The 12,751-nt window shown below is 36.6% G+C and overlaps 2 protein-coding genes and 1 long non-coding RNA gene across 5 annotated transcripts; 2 read left to right on the top strand and 1 right to left on the bottom strand.

Annotated features, from left to right (window-relative positions):
* Positions 1-6: 6 nt before the first annotated feature.
* On the top strand, positions 7-4,952 carry LOC111385687. The gene is made up of 11 exons (XM_023010109.1): positions 7-248; positions 478-720; positions 950-1,192; positions 1,422-1,664; positions 1,894-2,136; positions 2,366-2,608; positions 2,838-2,914; positions 3,733-3,824; positions 4,175-4,269; positions 4,573-4,660; positions 4,770-4,952. Exons 1-11 carry the CDS (start codon positions 88-90, stop codon positions 4,950-4,952), a joined length of 1,911 nt encoding a protein of 636 aa, XP_022865877.1. The 5' UTR covers positions 7-87.
* Positions 2,885-4,273, top strand: LOC111385685. Its single transcript, XR_002701091.1, has 2 exons — positions 2,885-2,914; positions 3,733-4,273. It is a non-coding gene; the product is annotated as an uncharacterized LOC111385685 (long non-coding RNA).
* Positions 4,953-4,961: 9 nt separating the features above from the next.
* Positions 4,962-12,416, bottom strand: LOC111385684 (ribosome production factor 2 homolog). Of its 3 annotated transcripts, none has more exons than XR_002701090.1 (5): positions 12,013-12,128; positions 6,135-11,914; positions 5,782-6,022; positions 5,631-5,696; positions 4,962-5,270 (listed from the first exon to the last, which is right to left on the bottom strand). XR_002701090.1 is itself a non-coding variant. In XM_023010108.1 (5 exons), exons 3-5 carry the CDS (start codon positions 5,896-5,898, stop codon positions 5,172-5,174), a joined length of 282 nt encoding a protein of 93 aa, XP_022865876.1. In that variant the 5' UTR covers positions 5,899-6,022; positions 11,710-11,914; positions 12,254-12,416; the 3' UTR covers positions 4,962-5,171. The 3 variants fall into 3 exon arrangements, 2 of the variants coding, with proteins under 2 accessions (XP_022865876.1, XP_022865875.1); XM_023010108.1 differs by lacking the exon at positions 12,013-12,128 and adding an exon at positions 12,254-12,416 and having other exon boundaries at positions 11,710-11,914; XM_023010107.1 differs by having other exon boundaries at positions 11,710-11,914.
* Positions 12,417-12,751: the final 335 nt, after the last annotated feature.

Consider the following 12,751-nt stretch of genomic DNA (forward strand, 5'->3'; position numbering starts at 1 on the left):
GCCACACCACCAGACCAGACACAAGTTACAGAATTTGACATTGAGGACAACTTCGAAGATCATGACATTCCTACTATTCAACTCAATATGGAAGAGTTAACTCAGAATTTGCAGAAAATTATGCAAAAACAGATGGAACTTCAGGAGGGTGATATGTCAAAGGCGCCGGTAGCTTTAACTCCAGCAGCAGCTTCAATCCCTATGCCTAAACTTAAGAATGTGAACCGACTCAAAACGGAGCATCAAGTGTAAGCATACACTTTGCTTAATCGTGATTAATGTGCCACCACTTAGGAAACAACTAATAAAGTCGATTAGTGTAAGCCTACTATTCATTAACTTTTTGAGAGATGGAAGCAAGTTTCTAGTGTTCCATAAAATTAAAGACAATTATACTTATTGATTTTAGTTACGAGGAGCGTGACATTGCATATGATAATTCTTGAGAATATTATAAATTATTTTCCCTTTCTACAGCTATGAGCTTCCAGATTCACATGAATTTGACATTGAGGACAACTTCGAAGATCATGATGACATTCCTACTATTCAACTCAATATGGAAGAGTTAACTCAGAATTTGCGGGAAATTATGCAAAAACAAATGGAACTAGAGGAGGGTGATATGTCAAAGGCGCCGGTAGCTTTAACTCCAGAAGCAGCTTCAATCCCTATGCCTAAACTTAAGAATGTGAACCGACTCAGAACGGAGCATCAAGTGTAAGCAAACACTTTGCTTAATCGTGATCAATGTGCCACCACTTAGGAAACAACTAATAAAGTCGATTAGTGTAAGCCTACTATTCATTAACTTTTTGAGAGATGGAAACAAGTTTCTAGTGTTTCATAAAATTAAAGACAATTATACTTATTGATTTTAGTTACGAGGAGCGTGACATTGCATATGATAATTCTTGAGAATATTATAAATTATTTTCCCTTTCTACAGCTATGAGCTTCCAGATTCACATGAATTTGACATTGAGGACAACTTCGAAGATCATGATGACATTCCTACTATTCAACTCAATATGGAAGAGTTAACTCAGAATTTGCGGGAAATTATGCAAAAACAAATGGAACTAGAGGAGGGTGATATGTCAAAGGCGCCGGTAGCTTTAACTCCAGAAGCAGCTTCAATCCCTATGCCTAAACTTAAGAATGTGAACCGACTCAGAACGGAGCATCAAGTGTAAGCAAACAGTTTGCTTAATCGTGATTAATGTGCCACCGCTTAGGAAACAACTAATAAAGTCGATTAGTGTAAGCCTACTATTCATTAACTTTTTGAGAGATGGAAACAAGTTTCTAGTGTTTCATAAAATTAAAGACAATTATACTTATTGATTTTAGTTACGAGGAGCGTGACATTGCATATGATAATTCTTGAGAATATTATAAATTATTTTCCCTTTCTACAGCTATGAGCTTCCAGATTCACATGAATTTGACATTGAGGACAACTTCGAAGATCATGATGACATTCCTACTATTCAACTCAATATGGAAGAGTTAACTCAGAATTTGCGGGAAATTATGCAAAAACAAATGGAACTAGAGGAGGGTGATATGTCAAAGGCGCCGGTAGCTTTAACTCCAGAAGCAGCTTCAATCCCTATGCCTAAACTTAAGAATGTGAACCGACTCAGAACGGAGCATCAAGTGTAAGCAAACAGTTTGCTTAATCGTGATTAATGTGCCACCGCTTAGGAAACAACTAATAAAGTCGATTAGTGTAAGCCTACTATTCATTAACTTTTTGAGAGATGGAAACAAGTTTCTAGTGTTTCATAAAATTAAAGACAATTATACTTATTGATTTTAGTTACGAGGAGCGTGACATTGCATATGATAATTCTTGAGAATATTATAAATTATTTTCCCTTTCTACAGCTATGAGCTTCCAGATTCACATGAATTTGACATTGAGGACAACTTCGAAGATCATGATGACATTCCTACTATTCAACTCAATATGGAAGAGTTTACTCAGAATTTGCAGAAAATTATGCAAAGACGGATGGAACTACCGGAGGGTGATATGTCAAAGGCGTCGGTAGCTTTAACTCCAGAAGCAGCTTCAATCCCTATGCCTAAACTTAAGAATGTGAACCGACTCAGAACGGAGCATCAAGTGTAAGCAAACAGTTTGCTTAATCGTGATTAATGTGCCACCGCTTAGGAAACAACTAATAAAGTCGATTAGTGTAAGCCTACTATTCATTAACTTTTTGAGAGATGGAAACAAGTTTCTAGTGTTTCATAAAATTAAAGACAATTATACTTATTGATTTTAGTTACGAGGAGCGTGACATTGCATATGATAATTCTTGAGAATATTATAAATTATTTTCCCTTTCTACAGCTATGAGCTTCCAGATTCACATGAATTTGACATTGAGGACAACTTCGAAGATCATGATGACATTCCTACTATTCAACTCAATATGGAAGAGTTTACTCAGAATTTGCAGAAAATTATGCAAAGACGGATGGAACTACCGGAGGGTGATATGTCAAAGGCGTCGGTAGCTTTAACTCCAGAAGCAGCTTCAATCCCTATGCCTAAACTTAAGAATGTGAACCGACTCAGAACGGAGCATCAAGTGTAAGCAAACAGTTTGCTTAATCGTGATTAATGTGCCACCGCTTAGGAAACAACTAATAAAGTCGATTAGTGTAAGCCTACTATTCATTAACTTTTTGAGAGATGGAAACAAGTTTCTAGTGTTTCATAAAATTAAAGACAATTATACTTATTGATTTTAGTTACGAGGAGCGTGACATTGCATATGATAATTCTTGAGAATATTATAAATTATTTTCCCTTTCTACAGCTATGAGCTTCCAGATTCACATGAATTTGACATTGAGGACAACTTCGAAGATCATATTCAGTACTGTTTTTGGCGAGGTATGTGCACATGTCAGACCTTGTTTTTATTCTAACTTCCTTCAATAATGCACTATATCAAGATGCAGATGTTTTAATCGAAGTTAGGTAATTTGAGTGCGATTCCAATCAAGCCAGTATAGCTGCTTGTCTCGAGATTCTGCATTCCTAATGAGGAAAGGCTATAAAACCACTAATGAAAATTAAATAGTTAAACCCAATTAAATGAACCCTCAAAATAAGCTTGTTAAGCCCCGTGGTAATAAATGAACTGGGCCAAATACAAAAGAAACTTAAACGACATAAGTGGAAGGATATCCCCCAGTTCATGTTTCACACTTGTTTTCTATTTGAATAATATCTTTCCAAAGTGAAAAAAGCTCACATGCAATAATTTTATGCGCCCCATAAAGGAGACCATGTTTCTATTTCATGCTTTTCTCCACTGAATGATTTTATTCTTTACTCCAGATTTCTCTAGTTGGATAGATACGTAAACTAGATCACAGACGATTGGTCAAGTTAAACCATAAAACTTGTTAATTTTAAGCAAATACATCCCATGGAATAGGTATTTGTCAATTGGTACTCATTTTAGCAAAAGCAAGAGTCTTACACCATTCACATGTGAGCATATACTTAGCATCTTACCAACAAGCTAATGACAGTTGTACACCACCGTCTCTGGTCATCAAGATAAGTGTTCTGCCATTATATTATATAGTAGCTTCATTTATGTCGAGTGACACAGAACTGGTGTCTATTCACAATCTTAGGATTATGTCCTAAAAACTTCTCCTGGGGTTTGCACTCAAAATTACTTTCTTCTTGTGTTCCAGGCTTTGTCTGTGTAAGGGGATTTGACCGGAAGACGAGAGCACTGCGTCCTCTCATTGCCAGACTTCATTTCCCAGCCAGTAAGTTAAAAAAGGTAAAGTGAAGGACGGGTGAGAATTAGGTGTCATCCCGCTCACCATAGCTAACAGTAGGATTGTGTAGAAACAGCAATGGCAGGCCTGGAATCAGAACACTATTCTTCACAGTGCAAAAGGAAATGAAATCAGCGTACCGTATTCATATAATGAAGGGAAATAGGCTCTGTAGAATGAAATCAGAATATTCCTGCTCGAACAAGAAACATTTCGTTTCTGTTGACATAGAAGCTGAAATAGAATAGAATTACATGTCTTTCTTCTAATTTATTATTACCCTTTAAAAAAAAAAAAAAAAAAATTAGATATGTCATCTTGATTGCTGGAGTCTGTATTATAAATGGTGCAGAAATGCAGTACTCCGCAGGGAATATGCTCGGCTACAGTGATTTTTGAACTGGCTAAGCTTAAAAAATTTATGTATAAGCAATATGTTACCGGACGGTTACTACGTTGTTAACATGTATACGCAAGTTGAAATAAAAAGGGCTCGACTTCTATAGAATGCAACAGTCAAGAATTAGATCAGAGCTCCACCAAGGAATTGTCAGGAGACACGGAGACGAATTTGGAGAAAGAAAAGTTTTACTAGTTTCATTTGTTGGGGGTCCAAGTGATACCACTTTTTGTTAACAATGCACCGAACAAAAATGAAATCCTCGATGAACAATCTATCGACATTTATATTCAAGCAACACAAATCTAAATTCATATAAAAAAGTATGTTTTTGATGTTATACTTGAAAGAATGAATCTTGGCAAAGGGGGTTTATTTTTTATCGATGGACCTAGAGGTACTGGTAAAATCATTTTAGATCATGCACTCCTAGCAATGGTATGATCACATCGGATGATGGCACTTGCAACATCAACTTCATGTGTAGCAGCATCAATAATGAAAGCATGTAGAACTATCGATTCAAAGATTTAACATTCCACTTCAGACAAATGAATGGAAAATCTTCAATATTTCATGCATCAGAATTGATTTGATATGCCAAACTAATGAAGTACTAATGACAATCCCAACGGTGGAAAGAACTCACAAGGAACGTATTAGAAAATTCGTCCCTTATGAGGCGTATTGTTCGGGTAACAGAGAACGTGAAGAATTTGCAGTCAATTGAAGGCGAAGAGAACCAATAGACGTAACTTGAAATTAGAGAATATAATAGGTTTTTGCTGGCTATATAATTCGTTACATGGTTTACTGTACAATACATTTTGATCATTTTCCTACCTTTAACTGACCAAAAAAGGATCGAACCCGTAAGCAAAGCAATGGAAGTCACACTCAAAATGTTATGACTTGTGACTGCTATGAAGCCCAGGAATCACTCCAAATGCTATCTCTGCCTCTTTTCTACAGACCTGTAGGCCTCAGTCTTTTGTTTTAGCTTCCTCTTCACCCCCTGCGCTTTGTTAGGCAGTGCCACATTTCCAACCTATATATGAAACAAGTTGTTAGTGTTTATCGAAGGCCTAGCAGAATAAGAAATTCGCTGAAAGGCAGCCAAATGTGAGACTGTTTGGTAACACTCAGTAATTTGTGGTGGCTACTTGTTTCATAACAGGGTGAATAAAGCGCACTTCTAACAAAAAACAAGCACAAAGACATGATAGTCAGGTAAAGATACTCGATTAGTATAGGCAATAAAGAGATGGCTAGATCTCATCTGAGGTTAAATCAGGGATAGGTATCCAATGGCTACGATAGCACTACTAGTTAGATGGTTCTCTTTGTAGTTCTAATCTGATTACAGTAATCAGTGGTATGTTCAGTTGTGTGTATTAGACAAAATTACCTTTTGATCTGGAATATAAATCTTCCCAATTTTCCCTTGTATTGCATCTTTGATAACATTCTTCTCCTGAAAATCAAGAGCCAGAATTAGCATCATCATCTTAAATTGCAACAAAAAAAAAAAAGGGAACGCAAATTATAATTAGGCAAACCTTTTTCTTTGTTAATTCAGGGGCTATCTTCATTGCTTCTTTTCTCAGGCTGTCATCGGGAAGATGATGTCTTCGAACCACCATATCCATGGACAGACCAACTTCAACCAACGCCATCCTTGGCACTATAGTGCCAGACTTTAAGTCAGATTGCACAATGAGTAAAGAATATTTTGGTCTGAGGATATGGCTGTGCAAACATACACGTGGTCCAGTCCAGCAAGGTTCAAATTTTCACAACCTGCAAATTTGAGATTCGTACTTATCATGTAAAATATTTGAAAGTACATAACAGTAGCAGGGGTTCAACAATGACAATGTGACCAGAAGAGAACATAAGAATCCAAACAAACCTCTCCATGGAACAAGTCAAGTAAAATTTCTTTTATATGTTTCAGCTCATCAACACACTCAAAACCTTCTCCTATGAAAGCAAAAAAGGGTTCGACCCAATTTGAGGGGCCAATTTCTTATCGTATGCGAAAGAGTTCAGCTTTTGAAATTTTCAATCCCGATCTCTACAAGATCATAAATGTGGTGATCATAGGTTTGTCCAATAACAAGATTGTTTGGCTGCTTCTTTGAGTGAGAACCAAACTGCAAATAGAAAACTGGGAAAACATGTTATAATAAAATAAGAAAGTTGAAAACAGATTGTATTCCCTTCACTGTTCTACTTTGCTCAGCTGCTGTCTTTTATATGATTGGAATGACCATAAAAAAATAAACATAAGATGCAAATCTAGGAATATAATGGTCAGTACAAGTATTTTATCCCAAGAGATGTACGTTTTTATATTTGGTAGTGTTATTTGTTCGTTCGTTCATTCATTCATTCATATTTATCTGGATCAGGACAACTGTCAAGTGAAGAGGTCACGTCACGTATGATGTAAGACTAAAGGCAGGAATATAGTCCAATAAATGGATATGTCCATCAAATTTAGATGCATCTACTAGCTCCGAATTTTGAATGCCTACCTGCCACAAAAATGACATTTTTTAGAATCAACAACATAACGGGACAGATTGGAGCGCACTCCCTTGAATAAAAATCTAGGTCATTTACAAGACTATCTATCTTCTAGCTGACTTGCATCAACATAAATATCAGACCGTGAGCGTTTTCTGAAATATCTGAAAATTATAACTTGTAAAAAGTGGTGCCAAATATTATCCAATAACCAACTAGCATGCACTATGTATACCAGGTAAATACTTGGTCACTTATCTAATGGGTTATTAAACTTCCTTCACATTAGAATGTAACCGTGTATCGGTCTATGCTACAAACAGTTCTTACTAGTAGTATCTATCGAGGTATCCTAAACAGTTCCATTCATCACACTGTTATAGCATTTATCAGCCTATGCTACAAACAGTTCTTCTTATTTGTAGTATCAATCAAGGTATGCTAAACAGTTTCATTCATCACACTGTTATACGAAAGCTTCAAAAAATTCATCAGATAAATATACTTGGTGGTCCAGAACAATTAGATACTATACTTGGTGGTCTGTACTTGCAATTCAATAACCTAAGTTTTTCACTTGCCAAGCTGGACAAAATAATATGGGTTACCGGATTTTCAATGGCACATCAAATTTTTGTTTAGCCACACCACCAAGGCGAGATGGACAGAAATAAACTGAAACAACGATGAAGTTCATGACTAATTTGGAGTACAAAAAAGTTTCATGACGTAGCCCCCGTTTGATCCCCACTTTTGGGGAAAATAGATTTTGTAATAGTGATTTTTTTGGAAAACATGTGGTTAAAAAGTATATAAAAGTTTTGGGTTTAAGTGAAAAAATTGGAAGAATGTGTGGTTTAAAATTAGTGGGAGAAAGATGATTTTTTAGAGACTGGGGCTCGAACAAGGGCTAACCAAAGGTCCAAAACTATAAGTTAAGTAACTAACGGAGATTTTACCTACCAACTACCCACTACATAGTTGGCTGCCAGCAAACGAAGGAATTCTATTGTCTTCCTAAGCAAATTAAGTTCTTCAGAACTGAGAAGAACATTGATTTCTGGGACTTGATATAGCCGTCTGATATGAAATGTCATCACAATAAAATCAACTGAAGGTAATAATCTGGCACATTTTTAAGCTCTAAAACTGAGCTGACTGCAGCAAGGACAAATCTTGACCAACTCAATCAAAATGAGAAATTATCTCGAGTTTACAAACAGTAACCAAAATCAACCCTTTTTATTAGAGCACAGCAGTTCACGTGTTCAGCATTGCATTTTGGCGCCAATTGTATAGACTTAAAATTAGTTACAATTACAGCTGTAATACAGCTGCCATACAGCTATTTATATAGATTACTTGTATCCATTTTTCGTTTGAGAATCAATAATATAAAATATTCTTTCATCTTTAATATGGTATCAGGTTTCTTACTGATATGTGTGTTATTCAGGTTTTGCCAACAATGAGGATGATTGGCAAGGGTAAAAGGGCTGAAGATCTATACATCATTGATGCTAGTTGCCTTAACTCGATGGAAAATAATACTATTAGCTTTGAAAATTCTTGTAATTCTGTTCATTTGTAGCAAATAATGTACCTAGTCATGTTTGGCATTGTAGACTTGGACATTTGTCTTTTAAGAAGTTAGACATGTTGAGAAATTTGTTGAAATTTGATGTGAGGAAGAAAGACCTTTATGTTCCTTGTCTTGTATGTCCTTTGACTTAGCAACGAAGACTTTCATTTGTTTCTAACAATCATTTATCTCCTGCTGCTTTTGATCTCATTCATTGCGATGTTTGGGGACTCTACAATGTTGCTACACAGGCTGGTTACAAGTACTTTTTGATTTTGGTTGATAACTGCACAAGATTTACTTGGGTGTATTTGATGAAGCAAAAATCTGATGTTGCCTTTATCATTCCCAAATTCTTCTCCCTCATAGAGACTCAATTTAACAAAGTAATAAAGTGCTTTAGATCTAATAATGCTAAGGAGCTCAGTTTTAAAGATTTCTTCAATTCCAAAGGTGTAATTCATCAATATTCATGTGTGGAAAGGCCAGAACAGAATTCTGTGGTTGAAAGGAAACATCAACACCTCCTTAATGTCGCTCGTGCATTATTTTTCCAATCTAGAGTCCCTATTCAATTTTGGGGAGAATGCATCCTTACTGCCACTTTTCTAATAAATCGAACTCCATCACCAATTTTACAAAACAAGACTCCATTTATTTGCCTATACAATTCTCCAGTGAACTATCATCATCTTAGGACCTTTGGCAGCCTTTGTTTTGCCTCCACTCTATCCTCTCATAGAACAAAATTCCATCCAAGAGCTAAGGCATGCGTTTTTGTTGGTTATTCCCCAGTCATTAAAGGTTCCAAACTCCATGACATGGTTTCCAAAACATTTTTCATTCCTAGGGATGTTGTCTTCCATGAGCATATCTTTCCATTTCAATCAATTCCATCCTGTATTGGCCCATTGATACTTCCCCACATATAGTTTTGCCACACGTGCTTCAAGAATTGCCTTTGGAACATTCTCCCACAAGTCCTCCTACTACCAATAATTCTGGTGATATCCCTCCAGTCAATGATTCTAGCTCCATTCACAACTTAGATCAATCCCTTTCGAGCCTGTTTGAGCCACATTATAATGAAAATGAGAATGAGAATGAGAAATAGAGCCGTTATGGGCCTCACACCAGAGATAGAAATTCAAAAATGGTGCCTTGATGTGATGGATAACGGTCATATTTTTCATTTTAATGAGGTAAAAATGAGGCTCAAACAGGGGCTTCATCTATTTCTAGAAAAGGTATGAGAACACACAGGGCCCCCTCTTACCTTCGTGATTTTCATTGCAATCTTCTGACCAAAGCTTCCCCTCTTTCCAACACTTCCTTATATCCTTTATGCAAATACTTATCTTACAAAACATTTTCTCCCTCACATAACTCCCTTCTCTTCAATATATCTTCCACATTTGAACCCCAATTTCATTACCAGGCAGTGAAATTTGAACAATGGAGGAATGCCATGGCTGATGAATTGGCAGCCATGGAAGCAATCATACTTGGTCAATTACTACTTTGGCTAAGGACAAGCATTCCATAGGGTCTCGATGGGTTTATAAGATCAAGTTCAACTCAGATGGGAGTATAGACCGGTACAAAGCCCGGTTGGTTGCGAAAGGGTATACACAACAGGAAGGTTTAGACTTTATTGAAACTTTCTCTCCAGTTGCAAAATTGGTCACTGTTAAGACCCTTCTTGCTGTTGATACTGTTAAAAAGTGGCATCTTGTGCAGTTGGATGTCAACAATGCATTTCTTAATGGTGATTTGTTTGAGGAAATTTACATGGATTTAACTCTAGGCCAACCAAAGCAAACCTCAGTTGGTCCTCAGGGGGAGAAACTAGTGTGTAGACTTCATAAATCAATTTAAGCCTAAAACAAGCATCTAGGCAATGGTTTTCCAAATTTCCTCAAACTCTTTTATTGCCTGGTTTTCAGAATTCTAAATCAGACTACTCTTTGTTTACAAAGGGGTCAGGTGCTTCTTTCATTGCCTACAAGGTTTATGTTGATGACATAGTCATCATCGGATCAGATACTAGGGCAATTGATTCCTTAAAAGTCTTTTTGCATAGCCAATTTAAATTAAAGGATCTTGGTAAGTTGAAGTACTTTCTTGGCTTGGAGATAGCAAGATCACAAAGGGGTATTTTCCTTTCTCAAAGGCACTATACTTTACAACTCCTTGAAGATACTGGTTTTTTGGGTTGTAAACCAACATCATTGCCAATGGATCCTAAAGTAAAGCTCAGCTCCTTTGAAGGAGAGCCACCTGCTGATGCATCCCTTTATCGTCGACTTGTTGGCAGGCTACTATACTTGACCATCCCTCTCCCAGACAGCACATTTGCTGTCCACAAATTAAGTCAGTTTGTCTCAGAGCCTTGACAACCCCACTTAGATGCTGTACATCATCTCTTACGATATATCAAATCTGCTCCTGGTCAAGGATTGATGTTTGATGCACTTTCCTCGTTCCAGATTCGGGCTTTTGCTGATGCAGATTGGGGGTCATGTCTTGACTTGAGAAAATCAGTCATTGGCTTTTGCATATTTCTTGGAAACTCTCTAATCTCTTGGACGTCTAAGAAGCAAACCATCATCTCCAGATCTTCGGCGGAGGCTGAATATCGTGCTTTGGCCTCATCGGCATGTGAGATCATTTGGATTCAACAACTCCTTGATTTGCAGGTCGCAGCTTCTATTCCAGCATTGATTTACTGTGATAATCAAGTTGCCATTCACATTGCCAACAATCCAATTTTTCACGAAGAACAAAGCATAAAGAGATCGACTGTCACTTCATTCTGGATAAAGTCAACGAAGGTTTCATTAAGCTTCTACCAGTTCGCTCTCAACGTCAACTAGCTGACATGTTCGCTAAGCCGTTGCCTTCATCTCTTCTCTTCCCTCTCTTGTCCAAGATGGCTATTCTTAATCTACATAGTCCATCTTGAGGGGGAGTATTAGAGAACAGTAGTTCACGTGTTCAGCATTCCATTTTGGCGCCAATTGTATAGACTTAAAATTAGTTATAAGTACAGCTGCAATACAGCCACCATACAGCTATTTATGTAGATCACTTGTATACATTTTTCATTTGAGAATCAATAATAAAAAATATTCTTTCATCTTTAATACTTTTAATCACGCAATACATTCTTAAACATGAATTCAGGAGGAGGACCACGTATCTTCTATAAGTTAGCGGCAAGTCTTACCTAAAGAAATTTTTTTACCAAACATAATAGAATATTAGTACTATCTAACCTCCCAATAAACCTTTCTGTATAGGAACCAACACACATTTTCAATTGCTTTCACACAAGACTTGCAAAATAGGTCGGCACAGGTTTCACGCTTACCACAAACAAACTGCAATCTGTTTTGAGCGAAAAAAAATTCCAGAGAAGCTTCACCGCCACTCTCGAACGGTCTAATATTGTCATTTCTCCGCGAATACTTGACGGCATTATCCTTCTATAGATGATATACTTCTGTAAGTAGTGAATTCAACACGCTGCTAGTTTTTGTGCCGTGTAGTATTAACGTCTTCTTCCCAGTCTCCCCCTGAAAAAACTCAAACCTTCAATTATTAGGCACAAATTGAAAAAATAAAAATAACAACTTCATATTGACCAGAAACTGGAAACAAATCGCTGACTTACGAGTTTGTGGGCACGTTTTCCTATGTCTCTCTTGATTCTTCCTTTCTTCGTGGTCTTTATCTTCATCATGATTAGCTAAATTTTGGAGAAGAAAATGAAAAATAATTACAAATCAGTATTAACGTCTTCTTCCCAGTCTCCCCCTGAAAAAACTCAAACCTTCAATTATTAGGCACAAATTGAAAAAATAAAAATAACAACTTCATATTGACCAGAAACTGGAAACAAATCGCTGACTTACGAGTTTGTGGGCACGTTTTCCTATGTCTCTCTTGATTCTTCCTTTCTTCGTGGTCTTTATCTTCATCATGATTAGCTAAATTTTGGAGAAGAAAATGAAAAATAATTACAAATCAGAAAGAATGCTAGGGTTCAAAATTTGAAACTTCAATTTGCGGTTACTGGGTAATTGTTGAGAATCAGGGTTTTTGTAAACGGGTTTTAATAGAAGTTATCCAATTATAAAGTTTGGCCCATCTAGTTTTAATTGGGCCAAATTAATACTCGTAAAGAAATCTTTTGGGCCAAATAACAACCGGACCAATTTTAGTCGACCCAATTGCACTGCACACACACACACAATTCTCTAGCACATATTGAGAATTTAGTGGATTTACTTCATTCACACAATTCTCTAACATATTGATAATTTAGTATTGGTAGGTATGGAAAATTTTGTTTTGATTGAAATAATGACTATTAAACATATCTACTTCACCAATAATTGTTGACATCAAGC

The sequence above is a fragment of the Olea europaea genome, unplaced genomic scaffold (genome assembly GCF_002742605.1).
Source record: "Olea europaea var. sylvestris unplaced genomic scaffold, O_europaea_v1 scaffold3253, whole genome shotgun sequence".
Classification (NCBI taxonomy): Eukaryota; Viridiplantae; Streptophyta; class Magnoliopsida; order Lamiales; family Oleaceae; genus Olea; species Olea europaea.

Excerpts from the sequence above, each read along its gene's own strand:
- LOC111385687 (XM_023010109.1), top strand. The coding sequence starts at position 88 with ATGGAAGAGTTAACTCAGAATTTGCAGAAAATTATGCAAAAACAGATG. Across the intron at positions 1,665-1,893 it reads CTCAGAACGGAGCATCAAGT|CTATGAGCTTCCAGATTCAC; the intron begins GTAAGCAAACAG and ends CCCTTTCTACAG. Across the intron at positions 2,609-2,837 it reads CTCAGAACGGAGCATCAAGT|CTATGAGCTTCCAGATTCAC; the intron begins GTAAGCAAACAG and ends CCCTTTCTACAG.
- LOC111385684 (XM_023010108.1), bottom strand. The coding sequence starts at position 5,898 with ATGGCGTTGGTTGAAGTTGGTCTGTCCATGGATATGGTGGTTCGAAGA. Across the intron at positions 5,697-5,781 it reads CTGAATTAACAAAGAAAAAG|GAGAAGAATGTTATCAAAGA; the intron begins GTTTGCCTAATT and ends CTTGATTTTCAG. Across the intron at positions 5,271-5,630 it reads TTTATATTCCAGATCAAAAG|GTTGGAAATGTGGCACTGCC; the intron begins GTAATTTTGTCT and ends TTTCATATATAG.